The 18,929-nt window shown below is 32.4% G+C and overlaps 1 protein-coding gene across 1 annotated transcript; it reads right to left on the minus strand.

Annotated features, from left to right (window-relative positions):
• Nucleotides 1-125: 125 nt before the first annotated feature.
• Nucleotides 126-3,038, minus strand: LOC107023106 (tubulin beta-1 chain-like). Its single transcript, XM_015223663.1, has 3 exons — nucleotides 2,557-3,038; nucleotides 1,442-1,711; nucleotides 126-984 (listed from the first exon to the last, which is right to left on the minus strand). The coding sequence occupies exons 1-3, from the start codon at nucleotides 2,948-2,950 to the stop codon at nucleotides 305-307; spliced, it is 1,344 nt and encodes a 447-aa protein (XP_015079149.1). The 5' UTR covers nucleotides 2,951-3,038; the 3' UTR covers nucleotides 126-304.
• Nucleotides 3,039-18,929: the final 15,891 nt, after the last annotated feature.

Here is an 18,929-nt window from a genome sequence, read left to right on the forward strand (position 1 = left end):
GCTTGTCGCAATTTCCAATTTGACCACAGAGATGATAAACACTATAATCATAGTAAAAAATGGGTACGTTAATCAAGAAATAAGCCATTTACCCATTCTGAAGTATTTCATCTAGAACTAGAATATATACCAAAAGAAAGCATCCATTAGATTTCAATATTGCAGGTATATAAATGCAAAGATATCAATAATTGTGCCACCAAGGTGGCCAAACAGCACAAAGTTCCAAACCACAAAACAAAAATAGAAAGCTTAACATCACTACTATATAACTGCACTCAAAACTCTCCAGCAACTGAAATCATTAAGATTCTACTTGTTCATCCTCCTCATCTTCATAGTCATACCCTTCCTCTTCAGCTGTTGCATCTTGATACTGCTGGTACTCGGAAACTAAATCGTTCATGTTGCTTTCAGCCTCGGTAAACTCCATCTCATCCATACCTTCTCCAGTGTACCAATGCAAGAAAGCCTTTCTTCGGAACATAGCTGTAAACTGCTCACTGACCCTACGGAACATCTCCTGAATCGAAGTGGAGTTACCAATGAAAGTTGAGGCCATCTTCAGACCAGTAGGAGGGATGTCACAGACTGTTGACTTAACATTGTTAGGGATCCACTCAACAAAATAGGAAGAGTTCTTGTTCTGCACATTAATCATCTGTTCATCGACTTCCTTGGTGCTCATCTTTCCACGGAACATAGCTGAAGCAGTCAAATATCGACCATGACGAGGATCAGCAGCACACATCATATTCTTTGCATCCCACATCTGCTGTGTTAGCTCAGGAACAGTCAATGCTCGATATTGCTGCGACCCACGAGAAGTGAGCGGAGCAAATCCAACCATGAAGAAATGCAACCGAGGGAATGGGATGAGGTTAACAGCAAGCTTGCGGAGATCAGAGTTGAGTTGACCAGGGAAACGGAGACAGCAAGTTACACCACTAATGGTGGCAGAAATCAAATGGTTTAGGTCCCCAACTGAGGCAAACATCAATCATAAATAAATCAACAAATTCATCATAGCAAGTACATTAATGATAATGATACATGTAGTAGAACTCATTTTCATGCCCCGATTTAGAAGGACCGAGTGTGATTTCCAAACTAACTAAAGGGTAAAAAAGGACAAGCACAAATACATGGTGATCATAAAACAGAATCATACACAATCAGAAGGTTTTTGGACATAGTATTGACTGTAAAGAATTGCAAATATTCTAAAATAAGTAGTTGAATCAACTGAGCAATGATACATATAACAATTCCAACACATAAATAAAATAATGTCACCTCATCCTCCCTCAGCTTATTGCAATTTAATTATTCTAAGTCAAGAATAGATGTTAAAACTAACATAACATTAATATATATCACACAACTATCAGGTTGCATTTAGTAAGAACAAAACAGCTAGCTGAGAAGAGGTGCAACTTACAGCTCGGAGTAGTAAGTTTGAGAGTTCGGAAGCAAATGTCATAAAGAGCTTCATTATCCAAAACCATACACTCATCTGCATTCTCAACAAGCTGGTGAACAGAAAGAGTAGCATTATAGGGCTCAACAACTGTGTCTGAAACTTTAGGGGAAGGGAATACAGAGAAAGTAAGCATCATTCTATCTGGGTACTCCTCCCTGATCTTAGATATAAGGAGTGTTCCCATTCCTGATCCAGTTCCACCTCCTAGAGAGTGAGCAACCTGGAAACCTGAAACCAAAACAAAATCCATATTCATTTGCTTAACATATCAGATTACTAACAAGTCGAAAAGGTATTTTACATTGAGCTCAAAATGCTTCCACAAGATCTAAGAAAAAGGTAGCTAGCCCAATGTTTTACTCATTTAGAGGGTAACAGAACTAATCAAATTTAGATCATTGACTCTCATTCAATCAGGGTTTGAGTTGTTAAACTTCAAATTGCATTCATGTACTTTGTTATGAACCAAAAATAAGAGATCAACCAAGCAAAGAGGTTTCAAGCAATTGCAGCAACCATGATCATATAGCCATAAGGAGAAACAATATTCAAGCTGACACATTGTCAAGTACCAAATAACTCAATGTTTTCAATAAACTAGCATATTTGCCAAATAGACACAAATTTTCTTTGCTGAATGAAAGTTGTTTTGGTAAAAAATTGAACTAGAACATTGCTCTTCATACGCACAAACAAAGAAACCTAAGTTCACATCAAAGCGCTCATTCGAAGAGATACTGTATCTGTAAACTCCAAGAAAATGCACTCCTGAAGCACAACTAGAGATAAATATACATAATATCTAACACCACCAAAATGAAAGTGTTCAGTGACATTTCACTCAATTGTTCACTATAATCAGCGGATTGATTTAGTAAAATCGAATCAAACGCGATGACTTTTAACAAAAACTCATCCTACCAGAAACTCAAGAAATCAAAGAGGATACACAAAACATAACGACTGAAACATGCATAACTTTAATAACCAGAAAGAAGAGAAAAAAACTAAACAGTGAAATTGTTAGATCAAGGGAATTGACTCTACTAGACTTGCGTAGACTTGTCAAGTACCTTGTAAACAGTCACAATTCTCAGCCTCCTTCCTCACAACATCAAGCACCGAGTCAATAAGCTCCGCTCCCTCAGTATAATGTCCCTTGGCCCAGTTGTTACCAGCACCTGACTGGCCAAACACGAAGTTATCAGGCCTGAAAATCTGACCAAAAGGTCCAGATCTGACACTATCCATAGTTCCCGGCTCCAAATCCATGAGGACAGCGCGTGGAACAAATCTTCCACAGCTTGCTTCATTGTAGTACACGTTCAGTCGTTCCAATTGAAGATCACTGTCTCCTTGATACCTTCCGGTGGAATCAATACCGTGCTCGGCACAGATTACTTCCCAGAACTTAGCTCCGATTTGGTTTCCACATTGACCTCCTTGAATGTGCAAAATCTCACGCATTTTCGCTGATAAACTTTGGAGTGACTTTTTGTAGGAGAGAAAGTATAGGGTTTACTGGTGAAGAGAGAATTTGATTTTTGGGGAAAATGCCACACACTAGAGGGAGAGTATATATATTGGAGAGTCGCGAGTAAACGGAGCTTTTTCGCCGTTAACTGTAACGATCTCAGAAATTCTTTTGTTTGAGAGGATATTATATTACTCCCTTCCTCTTTTTAAAAAAAACTATATCTAATTTAACTTTGTAACGAAATTTAAGAAAAGAAATGAAAATTTTTATTTTGTAGTTCTAAAGTAAATTATGTCAAGTGTATAAAAATATTTTTTAATTCTGCCATCTTAAATATATTAAGTGAAAAATTAATGTGAAAGTATTTTTTAAAAAAATGGATTTTTTTTTTAAACAAACTATAAAAGGAAACCTGATCATTCTTTTTTGAATTAAGGAAGTATATCGTTTTTTCAAATTATTAATTTTCCTTTTTAGTTTGTATTAGAAAAGAATAATCTTTTCTTCACAATATTTCAATTTCATCTTTTATCGTATTATTTTTAAGACCATAAAATTAGAGTATATTTCACCATATTTAACATAATTAATCTTAATTTTGTATCAAGAGTATTTGTTCAAAAATAAAAAAGTTGGGACATCATAATCACGGGCTCATATTGGTGTTTGTAACATATGTATACAGTAATTTATAATGTGAAAAATGACACATGATCAGGAGACACATCTTATAGCTTTAAATAGAAATCTATTTTTCCATAGTATGTAGATATTTAGGAATCGAAACAAATATTACTATCTTGTAGAGTTATACCATAGACAGATAAAAATAATAATTTAAAGATAGTTTATATTTAATTTAAAGGTTATCTTTTTTGTATTATAATAATTTTAATTTAAATTAAAAATCTTTCGAAATCACTAGTTCGATATAAAATAAGATTTAGGTAGACATTATTGTTATGCATAATGGGTTTGAGAATTGTCATTTTATATTATTAGGGGAATTGTGAGTGAGGGAGTTTGACATAAGCATGTGGAGTGTGGAGAGAGAGAGAGAGAGATCACAAACTTGGTTTTCACTCTTAACAACTGGAAAATGAAAAGGACTTTTGTCAGAACAATCCCCCATGTTGCTTGTTGCAATGCCAACTCTCATCTCATAGAGATAGAGAGATGACAAGGAGTAATCAACTAAGGCCCCATCTATCATTAAACATTTGCCATGAAGCAAACAAATCTCTCTCCTTAATTTGGTTACCCCTTATTTAAGCAATAAACTAAATCACTTTCCTCATTTACATTTCTTTTTTACCATTTGATTAAATTTAGATTCGTATGAGAAATTTCTTTCTCACATTGAAAGATAAAATGTTTTTTTATGAAATCAATCATGTACTTAGAAGATTTAAACTGGAGATTTTTGACTAAAAAGCATATTATATACACAATAAAACTACTCCACGCTTCTTTTTGACATAATACATAAATATAACCTTAACTTAGCGTCAATTGATAACTATGATCTTTAATTTTGAGTGTGTACAAGTAGACACCTAAACTTGTCTAAAATTGAACAAACAGACACGTTCGTCCAACATAGCATCCTACCTGACAATTTTGTATCCTACATGTATTATGTCATGTAGGAGATGTGTATCTACTTATTCAATTTTATACAAGTTTAAGTGTCTACTTGCGTATACCCAAAATTAAAAGTCATAATTACTAACTGACATCAAATTAATGATCATATTTATGTATTATGTCTTTCTTTTTTATTACACCTTATCCTCTTCTTTATTTTTCAAATACGACCGTGTAAAATATCAGGGCAGACTCTATGGTAGGTCAGTATGTCTCCCAAAATTTATCAAGAACAGATTAAGTGTTATGAAAAGTATGACATTTTGTTACATGTTTTCTCTCTCACAAATAAAAAAATCTAGTTTGATTTAGCTGAGAGTTTAGAAAAAAAAAATAAAGTTTGTGGTAATTCAAATTATATTATGTAAAAAATTGAAAAAAATTATAAATAGATTTAAAATGAGTGTAAATCATTTTTTTATTCGGAGGGGAAAGAGTATTAATTTATTCCCTTTTTAAACTTTTTCAGAAATCAAAAAACATTATTTGTACTCTCTTTCTACAAAAAAAAATTCCTTTTTGTGTATATAATATTTTACTGTCATAACTGTTTACTTGGTTTTATGATTAGTTAGTTGTTAAGTTACTTTCCAAAAAGTCATGTGTTTCGAACAATTAACTCATTATCAATTTGTCTTTATAGTTGATTGGTTACCAAACAAACTAGTATTAGTTTATTGCTTATCCAGTAATTTTCAATAGTTAATTAGAAATATTTTATGAGACAACTTTAATTTCTAAATAACTTGTTGGGGGAAGAATCCACACACTATTACTTAAAGAAATATTTCATCAATAAGATGTTATGTAGAGGTGTTTTAAACTTTTAGATAATTATGATTTGCATAATTACCTAATATAGTATTAAAGCTATAGCTTGTGGGGTTCACTAGTTAGAGTCCCACCATTACCTATCAATAAAACTTCTCCATGTTCTTAATAATGAAGATTGAAGGCATATATAAATTAGAAACCTAATAAATTTTCCACTTTTTATTAGTTTATTAAGAATTGTTTGGTTGAAGGTATTAAAAAATAATCATATATATATTCAAGGTTTTTTTTCCTTCGTTTGGTTTGCATTTTTTGTCTTCAATATAACTTAAAATAATTTGTTTGGTGAATAGATTACAGATATATTACAATGTCATGTCTATAAATGGAAATTATATTATGACGAAATTATTTAGTAAATAGAATTTTATTTTTCATATATGTTTGGTTCATGGATTTAAATAGGATATAGGATGGTATAATATAAAATTGTATTTAATTTTACATACGAAATAAGATGAGATATAAAAAATTATTTTCAATTTCAACCTCGATTTTTTCCTTTTAAGATTTTGGGAGAAGAGAAATTTATTTTCTTTCCTTTAAGATTTTGGGAGAAGAGAATTGGAATTTGGAGAAAGTCATATTTATCATTTTGATGTTTTAATCCAAGTTTATTATAGAACATTGATTCTTATATAGCTAATTCCTATGTTGCGCGGAGCTGAGTTTTAGAATAATGTGTCGCCTTTATTAGGTCCTTATGCAGTAAATTTCTTATGGGGGAATTTCAAGATTCGATGCTTCATCCTCTTCTTTAACTTAGTAGGACTTTAAACACGACAACATAATAATATCACAATTTTGATTTAACAATCCCAAAATTGTTACTTCAGAAACCAAAAGCTTAACCAAAATATGAAATAAAATAATCTTAAATTTTATTTGTAATTTTTTTTTTATCTCACAAACCAAATGATTCATTAATTTTTAGTAACTTATACACTAATCTACGAATTATTTTATATAATGGATCAAGCATGGATGAAATAATCTTTATAGAATATTTCATATATAGTTGTATATTACTTTCTCCGTTTCTATTTACTTATCATGATTTAAATTTTGGGAATTAATTCAATTTTTCTGTGATTAAAATTTTATTGTATTCTTTTTAAATATTTGTAAGTTGTAACTATTATGATAGATAATACTTTTTATATAATTTTTTAAATAAATATATTTAAAATTTATGTATTTAAATTTTAACTGTGCCACATCAATCGGGAGAGATGACTATTTTTTCATAAATCCTCCACAAAATTAAACGGCCCTTGAGCTCTTAAAAGGGACATTTCATATATATCATCTTAATTATTTCTTGTAGTAGCTGCCTTCTTTTATATATATACTTGATGATTATCTAAAATAGTCTAAAGATTTTATTTTATTTTATTTTATTTTATTTTATTTGCTCCTTTTGCATTGTCCTATCAATAATGCTTAGATGTTGACATCTTATCTCCACAAATTGATTAAATCACGAACCGTGTGTTTTTCCTATATGTGGTGAGAATATGGATTGCCCATATTTAGCTAGTGTTTGATCATTAATTTTTAAATATTTTTGGCGAATATTATTTGAGTGAAATTTTACCATGTGTTTGGCCATAGGATTTGGGTAATATATTTTACCTTTTTAGAAAAACATGATTTATATTCATAAGTTTTAAAAACTATCAAAACTAACTATAAGTTTGTATTACAAGTCAATTGCATGTTCGTTACAACAATAACAATTAGTGTCCATGACACTAGAGCAATGTAGTAATTTGGAGTGAGTGCAACAAGCATCATTCCATACATCGGGAAGTAGACGAAGCACATGACTTTGTTACCCTGATCTAATTTTTCATCATTTTCATCAACAATTATATCATTATTTAACATTCACTAAATATTTCATAACTATTTTGGTGTTCACGTAAAAAATTATGTAATACAACGCAAACAACTAATATAGAGGGTGTTTTGAAAAGATAAAAGTTTGGGGTATAATTTTAATTTTCAAAAGATCCTAAATAATGAGATTGACCCAAATACTAGAAAAAACTAGTATTTGAGAATTTGGGATATTTATCAAAAATATTTACCAAATAATGACAAATTGTATGGACAAACATTATTTGCCAAATTTTTTTCAAATATTATTTGAAAAATCTATGACCAAACTGTTATTGTACTCTAAAATTGGTTGAAATTGTCTACTAGTGTTTTTAATTTGGAATTTGGTGATTTGTAAAGTGGATATTTACTTAATTTCCTCGTGTATATATATTGCTTTTAGTAAATGTCATCAAGTAATTTTACACTTCAAATTGCAATGCGTCCAAAACGTCATGTTTGAATAAATTGAATTGAACATATAAATATACTAGATTCTTATCAAGTAAAATGAGTGATGATATGCATAATTCAGAACATAAAAACATGTCAAATCAACATTCACTGAAATTATGCACAGAATTAAATGAGTGAAGGAATAAGCAACTGACAGTGAAAGTTGGTTTGCTATGTTATGTTTGTATGGTTCTTATACAGTGTCTTTAAATTGTAAAAGAAAGATTGATGTACCAACTTTCTAGAGAAAGAAGTCTGGATTGATCTAGCTAAGAAGCTCGAGGAATTAGGAAGACCTATGGAGTAAAAGTTGTTGAGAAGCACAAGAAGACACTATTATTTGGCTTGTACCACACTTGTACATAATTTTTTTTGAAAAGATTTGTATGTCATTTTTGAACATTTCACATATATGATTTCCACTATACCAATCAGATAAACTTATGCAATTTTAACTGTATGTTCTTCATGTGCTATTTTACTCTTTTTTTAATTACTTTGGTGGCTATCGTCTGACTTGTCACTCAAATGACTGTATAGTCATTCACTACATGAAATATTAAGTGTTGGGCTCGTGCTGACACGAGCGGTGTCTATCTAGTAGTATTAATATAGTAGTGTATGTGTGTGTTGTGTTGTTGAAATTTGGATGTACGTGTGTATGGAAGTGGGGTGAGGGTGAGTTAGGGTTGTGGGATAGTTTAGGCTACTTTTTATTTTCTAAAATATATATAATGAATAAGCAAGTTCAGGGGGGTAATTGAAACAAAATAAAGTTTAGGTATACATTGAAAAAAAGCTTCAAGTTCAGGGGGGTAATGAATACTTTTGCCTTTATTTATAGGATACAATGAAAAAGTAAAGGTTTTAACTAATGNTATTATTTAGCTATAAATTGACGTATATATAAATAATAATAAACAATGTGCATCTTTTCATCTTTAACAACAACAACAATGGATAAAATATCATTTTTTGTTCAAATCAAAGAAATAAAATAAAAGAGAATAGAATAATATTAATTGAAATCAAAATAATACAACAATGAATTTTCAAAATGTTTGGAAATCATTCAAACTTTTATACTACTATGACTCTATCTTCCGGAATCTCCAAGATAATTATGCTTCCTTCTTCATTTTGTTGAACTTATACCAAATAATATGATGAATCTTTGAAGAATATATCTATGATCTTCATCAAAGTGAAAGTCATATTGTGACATCATCTTTTCTATATCTTCTTTTTATTATATACATGATTGATGAATAAAAAGACTAAGAAAAGAAAATTAAAAACCTATACTACTAAAAAGAGAGAATGAAAAAATGAAAAATGAACATTCAACATCTCTAAAGATGATAGGTATTTATAGATTGGATAAGTCATAAAAATAGTTAGAAAGAAATTGAAAAGACATGCTATTTAAGTGAGTATATCAATAGATGGAGGTTTTTTTGTAACTCATTATATATAATTACAATAATAAATATGCTTAAATTTTTTTAATTAATAAATAAATTATTTCATGAAAAGAAAGAAGAAAATATATCAAAAAAGAGAGAAAAAAGAAAAAAAGAATGAAGGCCATAGAGAGGTGCCACATCACCTTGTCTATGATTCTCATTTATATATATATATTGATTTGTCAAGATAGTTTTATAATTGAAAATTTATTACAATGTTATAGAATTCTTTGTGTAAGTGAAGCTTCAAGATAGTGTTGTAAAATTCTATAATTGAACTTAGCCATCGGGGATGTATTGTAAAATCAAAATGTATAGATTTGTTATTGTGCTCATGATTACAATTTTGAATTACTTAAGTGAATCACACTTTGATTTTTGCTCGTCCTTAAGCAAATATAAAACTTATCTAAATAAATCAAGCGTAGAGAGTGACACCACTTTAATTGATACAAACAGATGGTCCTATATAGCAATTTACAACATCAAATATATAGTATATGTTAACTAGTGCATAGAGTTAACAAGCTGAATGATTGAGTTAGCTAAATCATAAGTGTAGTCAACTAAAAAGAATGTTGAGCTGACAGTAGTTAATTTAAATCAATTTTAGATATTTTTGTATCTGTGACCTAATGTACAAGTATAAAAGGGATAGTGGTACATATTCAATGGATCAGATTTTATAATAATCAATACAATTCCTTTTTCTCTTTCATTATTTCTGTAAATTGACCTAAGAATCAATCTCCATTAATGGAGTTTTCATGGTATCAGAGCATTCAATCTTAGGATTCTGAGTTCATAGCGGCAACTATCAGGTGCTCAGATTCACCATCTGTTAAAGGTGAATTGAAAGGAAGCATCAAAAGGTTAAGCTAGCTCAAATTACGAATGGAAGTACAGCTGAAGGTAATAGCACTGGAAATGAAAATGGAGTGACGAGCCCAAACACTTTTCCACTGATTGATCACAATCATCCACTATTTCTTCAACACACAGACACTCCCAATAATTTTCTAATTTCTCTACAATTAACAGGTTCAGAAAATTATGCTCTTTGGAGTAGATCTTTTAGGATTGGCTTAGTTAGGAAAAGCAAGTTAGGCTTTGTAGATGGAAGGTTTCCTAAATCTATGTTTGAATCATTATTGCATGATCAGTGGGAAAAGTGTAATGCAGTAGTATTAAGTTGGGTTATGAATGCAGTAAGGCCGGGACTTCAAGTTCTGTGGTGCATGCGTCTGATGCACCCAAAGTTTGGCTGGATCTGAGAGAAAGGTTTGATACAGTTAATGGATCGAGAATTTTTCGATTGCATAGAGAGATTCATACATTAGTTCAGGGAACTATGTTGATTGCTGAATATCACTCTAGGTTAAGAGACTTATGGGATGAATATGATTCTCTTATGTCATGTCCTAGTTAGCCTTGTCCTGAATCAAAGAAATTTGGGGAGCATTTTGATTATCAAAGGTTGTTGCAGTTCATAATGGAACTGAATGAGTCATACTCCTCTCCTAGAAGCCAAATACTCATAATGAGTCCTATTCCAACTCTTAACAAAGCTTATGCATTGATTATTGATCAAGAGAGTCAGAGGACTCTAGCTAATTCTATTTCCACTAGCTTATGGCTTATTGAAGGCACAACATTGTATTCTCATAAAAGTAACACTTACGCAAGTGGTGTAGGAACTTCTAATGTTCCTTTCCTAGGTGGATTTGGTGTTTCTGATGGAAGATATAGTGGTGCTAGTACTTCAGGTGGAAGTTATGCAAACAACTCAGGAGTTGGAGGATACAAGGCTAAGAAACATCTCCTCATATGTGACCATTGTGGGTGCAGAGGTCATTCCAGGGATCAATGTAATAGAATTGTTGGTTATCCTGCAGACTTCAAATCTAAAAGGAAACCTAGTGTGCATGCAAATCAGGTAGCAGCAACAAATGAGCCTGGACAAGAAATCAGAACAAACTACAACAGCCATGTAGGATCTGTTGCAGGTTCACCTAATGGAGCATTTTTCGCAAAAGATCAATATCATCAGATCCTTCAATTACTCTCAAAACCTAGTGGTGAATCAGGTAGTCAATCATCTGTCAATATAGCAACTGCTGCTGATACAGATAGTTTTCCTACAGCTCTATCCTGTAACTATGCAAGTAGAAAATGGGTAATAGATACTGGAGCTTCTCATCATATCACTTCTAATATTGATGTACTTGACAAAGCTAAAGAGGCCTCTGATCATGTTACCAACAAAGTTCATTTACCAAATGGTAAAGCAATGTCAGTATCTCATATTGGTAATACTAGAATGTTCAAAGATCAGTCTATATCAAATTTTCCTATTCTATCCTAAGTTTAAGTTTAACTTACTCTCAGTCTCTAAGATCACTAAGGAATTACAATGTATGGTAGAATTCTTTTCTGACATTTGTGTTTTCCAGGACCTCTCTAATGGTCAGGTGAAGGGGAATGGTAAGGAAGAGCATGGTCTTTACATACTGAATGAAGGACTATCTAGCACTCCAAAGAAGCTGGTTAATGATAGTAGAGCACATGATAATTGGGGTCCTTACAAAGTGCCCACTCATAATGGAAAGAGGTTCTTTGTTACTATTGTGGATGACTATAATAGATACACTTGGATTTTCCTAGTTACTTCTAAAGCTGACACCATTGTAGTATTAAAAAATTTTCTTCTTCAAGTACAAAATGTGTTCTCTACTACTGTTAAAACTCTGGAAAGTTTCTCCATTTAACCATGACCAGGCCAGATCTTGCATTTACTGCTCAAATACTCAGTCAATTCATGCATGGTCCTAAGTAATCACATTTGGAATCAGCATTGAGAGTAGTGAGGTATATCAAAGAAGCTCCTGGTCTAGGAATATTGATGCCCGCAGAACAGACCACACAACTAACAGCTTATTGTGACTCAGATTAGGGTGCATGTCTAGAAACTAGGAAGTCTGTTACAGGATATCTAGTAAAGTTTGGAGGTGGTTTAATCTCTTGGAAGTCTAAGAAGCAAGGACCAGTCTCAAGAAGCTCAGCTGAAGCAGAGTTCATAAGCATGGCTGCATGTGCAGCTGAAGTAACTTGGTTAATAGGTCTATACATAGAGCTGGGAGTCAGCTTAACACTTCCTATCAAGATGGTATCTGATAGCAAAACAGCTATTCAAATAGCATCCAATCCTATATTCTATGAAAGAACAAAACACATAGACATCGATTGCCACTTTGTTAGAGAAAGGTTTGTCAAGTGATACTGCAAACTAAACACATCAACACCAAAATGCAACCTGCTGATCAGCTAACTAAAAGCCTAGGATAATCACAACATGGACTACTAATAAACAAGCTTGGAATGAAAAATGTCTTTCAATCATCAGCTTGAGGGCGAGTGTTAACTAGTGCATACAGTTAACAAGCTGAATGGTTGAGTTAGCTAAATCATAAGTGTAGTCAACTAAACAGAATGCTGAGCTGACAGTAGTTAGTTGATACGCTCAAACTTACTTCTCAAATAATAAGTAAAGCGGTCGTGTCAAGTAAATAACCCAACTAGTGAGGTTGGGATCGTTCCCACGAGGAAAATAGTTTAGACTTAACTTAACCTATTATTACTATTGTTTGGTCAATGACTTCCTTGGAAAGTAAAAACATAAAAAGGGGGGTTTCTATTTCTAAATGAGTGAAAATAACTAACGAAATTGAAAGAGACACTTAACAGCTTTGAAAGTTGGATTTTAATCAATTAATCAAAGTAACTAGGGTTTACGTGTTCCCCACAGGTTCATAACTTGATAATTCTAACTATAACAATTCTTTCCTAGTATCTTGCATGCAAAGTGATAAGTTATGTATTTCTAAATCCTTGGTTCGGCATCTAGAAAATCTCACTCCGCACCTTGGTCCGGCTACGTGTGTTGCTATCCTAACCCTTATCTTTACCTCATATTAAGCATCGTATTCGATATTTGACTAAGTTATTACCTCGTACCAATCAATACTAGCCTATTAGATAGTATACACTAAATCTATGTTAATAATTCTTTTCCTATTATCTACCTCCTTGGTCCGGCAAGTAGCATTAAGGCGAGTTCTAACGTTGGTCATCCGTTAAAAAGACTTCTAAGCGAAAGAATTATTAATACATGCAAGACACTATTCTAGAATTGTTATTTTAGTTAGGTTTTACCTCATATTTGCCTATGGTTCCCACAACCCTAGTTATGGAGTGTAGTTACCCATAGTTATAATCACAAGATTCAAATATATTAAATAAGAATTCATGTACTTACTTCAATGAGAAAGAGTAAAATCCGAAAGTTCGCTTGATTAATCAACAAAAATCACTTGCAAGAATCTCAAAATCTAACAATAATACACAAAATCTAATATTATGATGTCTACCAATGGCCTGGAGTCTAACCTAATAATCAAAGGTCCAGATTCCGACCCCTAAAACGAGGTTTTTCGAACTATTTATAGAAAATAAAAACCTAATTATACAAGGACTCTATTTGCTTGAAATCTGTCAAAACGCGGCTGGGTCGACGGACCTCGCGACGGATCATCGTGGTCACGACGGACCGTTATGGAATCCGTCGTCCCATACTTGTGCAATTTCTTCTGCTGCTCTCTTCATTACCCTCGACGGCAAGTATGACGGACCGTCACAAGCACAACGGTCCGTCGAGGGTCTCGTTTCAAAACACTTGAACTCTTGGAATTTGGGTACTGAGATTACTTCTCTGAACTTCATGACGAACCTGCAGGACGGACCGTCATAGACACGACGGACCGTCACAAGCTTCGTAACCCCACACTTGGTCAGACTTCCCCATCTTCCTTCAGCAGCTTCACTACGCTGCCACCTACGGACCGTCACAAGCACGACGGACCGTCATAAGCTCCGTAGGTGGTCTCTTCTGCATTTCTTCGCTCAAAATCTCCGCATTCAGCTTTGGACAGATTTCCTGCAAAATAAACAGAAACTTATATAAAAATTAGCACAAAAAGGCTTTTGGACACACTAAACTTAAAGAAAAAGTATTAATAATACCGTGAAACCACGGTATATCATTAGTTACAAATCAATTTTAGATATTTTTATATATGTGACCTAATGTACAAGTATAAAAGGGACAGTGGTACAGATTCAATGGATCAGATCTTATAATAATCAATACAATTCCTTCTTCTCTTTCATTCTTTCTGTAAATTGACCTAAGAATCAATCTTCATTAATGGAGTTTTCAGTATACTTTATGATCATCATGCATGATATACAAATTAACCTAATCAAATGATAAATTTCTAACCTCATAGACAAATTCCTGTCGTTCACCTAGTTTGTGTATAAAGCTAATCATATCATCTATGTATCATGAAAAAAGTTCCCTTACAAGAAGAAATAGTTCTTACATTCAAATCAAGGAATCAAATATATTCAAGAACTTAATATCAAAGAACAATTTCTCGCATTCACACAAAGAATCATAGATTAGTTCATTATATACATATCTACTACTTTAAGCATGCTTGAATAGAACCAAATGAACTTTTACGATTTATTATATTGGTTAAGGGAACAGGTAGGATATATAACGACCCTTAATGTGATTACATACTCTTTTTTTACTTATTTTTCTCGTGTGACCCTCTCGATGGCTATGGATTGGTATTTATCATCTGTGGAAATGTGTGGTTCGATTCCTAAGGTGGTCGAATGGATTTCTTGGAGTTTTTATAATTTGGAAGTTTAGAACTTCGAAAATTTGACCAGAGTCAACATTTGATGCTTATGAGGTTGGATCCATTTTTTGATTGTTCCACTAAGTACACTTGGCCATTTTTGGCTAAGTGTGGCTCAATTTCGAGGCTTTCAGGGGTGTTCTAGTCATTTGGTTGGATTTTAAATTTTTCTTAACTCTTGAGTTGACCTCGGTCAACTTTCGATTTGAACAATCTTGGAATGTGTTCTACTGTTGACAGGGTGACTGACAGTGTTAAAAAAAGTAATGTATCTTAGGACCCTAAATTTTAGGGGTCTCATTTTTATTAATAATAAGTTGTAAGTTATTAGTTTTTAAGAAATATTGAAACTATTTGTAGAAAAAGTGAACTTTTCAGGAAAAATCAAGGAATTAATATAAGAAATTAGAGTACTATATCTCATGAAAAATAATTTAAAATAAGAATGATTATATTATCAAATAGAAAACTAGAAGAAATCAGTTATATAAAAATTATTAACAATTCAAGTTTAAGACCCCGTTTGATTTTCGCTTTAGGCCACTAATATGCTTAAGCCTTACGGTTGATTTGCATAATTGATTTATATTACGGGGTTCCAAATGAGTTTCGAGGTTTGAATTTTTGGTTGAGTTTGAAATTGCTTATATTTGTGCCAAACACCCTTCTATGCCATCACAAGACACCCTTCACGTTGGCAATGAAATTGGGAGTTCTAGAGCTTAGATTTGGATGAATTTTATGGGATATTCAAAGATTCTTTGTAGGGATAAGTGGAGTTAATATCTCAAAAGGTTATTCAATTTTGAAAAATCATTTAGCAAAATCATCAAATTTTATTTTATATCAATAAAATCATTGAACTTAAAATTTTATATCAATAAAATTGTTGTTCGTCTTGTATTCCAAACATACTTAGAACAAAACTTTGAACATCTTTGTAAGACAACAAAGTTTAAGAACATTTTCACAACTAGAAAATTAAAACTACTAGCGAAACTAGAATCAAAAACAGATTTAAAAAAATATACGAAATATATTTTTTAAAGAAGAATTATTGTTAATATGTGTCTAAAGAATCTTACTGATTTCAACAAACTTTGCAGAAACACGAAGTTATCAAGTTTAATGAACCAGTGAAGAACAAAAGAATAGAAGAACTGAAATTAATTCACAAATCTAAAATTGTAAAACACGTACCATAATCTGGAAAAAATTTAATAGGAAAAAGATCAAGCCCACTGAACTCACAGTGTCCCCTTAAGGAAATTATTCCCCTCTAGTATCCGAGGTTTGATTTGGAATATGACCTCCCAGGGTAAAATGATCTCAATCATTAGAGTATAGATACCAAAAACTCCGATGTCAGCGAACCACTCAACGACAGTAAAGTACACTTAGAATACTAAAAATTAGTAGTTGAAGAAGAAGTCCATGAATTCTATATTAAAATGAGAATCCCTCAATTTATAGAAAACAAAGGGTAGTGCGAAAAGGTTCTTATTGTGCCTTACCGAAAAGGTCACAAACCTTTGGAAAAGTCACAATCTTTCAGAAAGGTCGTCACCTTTCATAAAAGTCACAACTTTCCATAAATTTTCATAAAAGTCACAACTTTTCATAAAAGTCACAACTTTCCATAAATTTTCATAAAAGTCGCAACTTTTCATAAAAGTCACAACTCTTTATAAAAGTCGCAACTCTTCATTTTCCATTCACACTTTTTTAAAACCCAACAATCCCCGCATGAATGGGGAATGACTCGAAGACAGAGAAACGGACAAGTATGTGTACTTTACAAGCAAGAATTAATTGCATCTGGATAAGTAGGTTTCCCCTTGGACTTTCCGTAGTGAACATATGTCGGATATACTTGGTCAATCGGTAGATGCGATATCTTTGAACCGTCGAACTTTGATGTATACCTAGACAATCACATGTCACACAATTAATCCTAAACCGTTTATGGTTCTTACGGTTGTGTTCGTTTTAGCCATGAACACCTCATGGTTTAATGAGTGTATAGAGAGATGGGCTTTTGACAATCATCTTCTTTGAAGCGGCTTACACTTCACACTCACATAGGTGATTCCTAACCGTGTTATTGCGTAGATACACTATTTGGTCAACTCTGCCAAATTTAGCAAATCATTAAAACCATTAAGCTTTATTAACTCATTAACAAGCCTTAATGTTGTATCCTTGTCCCTGAGCATTGTCTTCATCATGAGAATGGATTGAGTTTGTTGACTATGCCGAACCGTCATTCACAACTTTGTTTTTCTCCTTGAATCTAGCTCTTGGGATCTCTAGTCTATTAGATAGAGTTACCGCCATGATGACTTGTCCTAAGCCGTAAATCCATTTCCTTAGATGATCTTTCAACTTAGGTCCTTTTGTAAGTGGATCCGACACATTATTATTTGACTTTACATAGTCAATTCTGATAATTCCACTAGAGAGTAGTTTTCTAACGGTAGCATGTCTATATCATTTGTGACGAGACTTTCCGTTATACGTCATGATTCATGTCCTACCTATTGCGTCTTGACTATCAAAGTGTATGCATACTAATGCCAATGATTTTGGCCAAAATAGATTATCTATCGAGAAATTCCAGAGTCTTTCAACTTATTCACCTACCTTATCTAGAGCACCAAGCTCAGAGATCATTGTAGAGCTAGTGATACATGTCTCATTTGAAATATTTCCAAGATACTTGTAACGACCCGCTAGGTCGTTTTGAGAACTAGGACTAGTCTGACTCCTTTTGAAAATTTAAAGGGGTATTTTTTAACTATTCGAAGACTAAGAGTATTTAGTTGATAAAAAATTTTTTGTGAAGAATTAATATAGTTAATAGTTAGTGGGTCATATCCATAATTCATTTAATACCTTTTTACTTGACCCATTAATTGATTTAGGTTAGTGGGGTTAGTTTATTTATTTACTTAATTAACATTAGAAGGGCAGAAAACAAAAGAGGTAGAAACTGATTTTTCTTTGGGCAGCGTAGATTACAGAACGTGAGGGAACCAACGAAATCTTCAGGTAAGTTATAATGTGTTGCTATGATTATCGCTGTGTTAGAATGTGAAAATTGAAACAAGTACTGATTGTTGTCAGCGTTAATCGCTGATGTCGTACGTTCTAGAAAACGAAGGCTTAATGGTTGATTAAAGGGTTAACTTATTATTATTATATGATAAAAGGTTATATGGTCTTTTATATGCAGTTTATAGGAAATTGTTTTCACGTGAATGTTGATAGAAAAGTAAGGTCAAACATTGCTGACCAATGAGAGTTATTGTGGATTTATTAATTTGATATATAAACATTATAATTGGAATTGGTTGGTGAGGGTTTAAGTGTTTTGCCATATTTTGTCCTTTATTTCTGTAGTTAAGGTCACTGCTGGCACAATTCAAAGTATAACTATTCAATATTTTATAGTCGTTTGACTCAACTTTCATATATGGAGATTGGTAATTAATTATTAGGTGTTATTTTATATGATCTAATATTGAATTGTAGTCCATTTGAAGAGGTCAGAGTTAAGTTCTTGGCTTGAAATTTAGCAAGTATGAAAAAAATTTGGCATACCAATATATATCAAGATTTGGAGTTTGGTTGAAAATATGAGGGAGTTTTAGCGTCTATGATAGACATATAATAATTTGAATGTCTACAAAAATTGCTTACTTACGAATATTGCAAAATTGGTAGATTGGGAACGTTCTGAAACCTTGCGAAAAGGAAAGGAAAAATCTTAAAAGATTCGTGGCACAAGTTCGGCATCTAAGGTATGTTAAGACTTTTTAGACTTGTTGAAGGACGTTTTCCTAATTAAAGATTAAAAATGAAAATAGACAAAGGGGTAAGGGCGAAAGATGGGGGTCTCGTATCAATGG

Source organism: Solanum pennellii, chromosome 6, assembly GCF_001406875.1.
Source record: "Solanum pennellii chromosome 6, SPENNV200".
NCBI classification, from domain to species: domain Eukaryota; kingdom Viridiplantae; phylum Streptophyta; class Magnoliopsida; order Solanales; family Solanaceae; genus Solanum; species Solanum pennellii.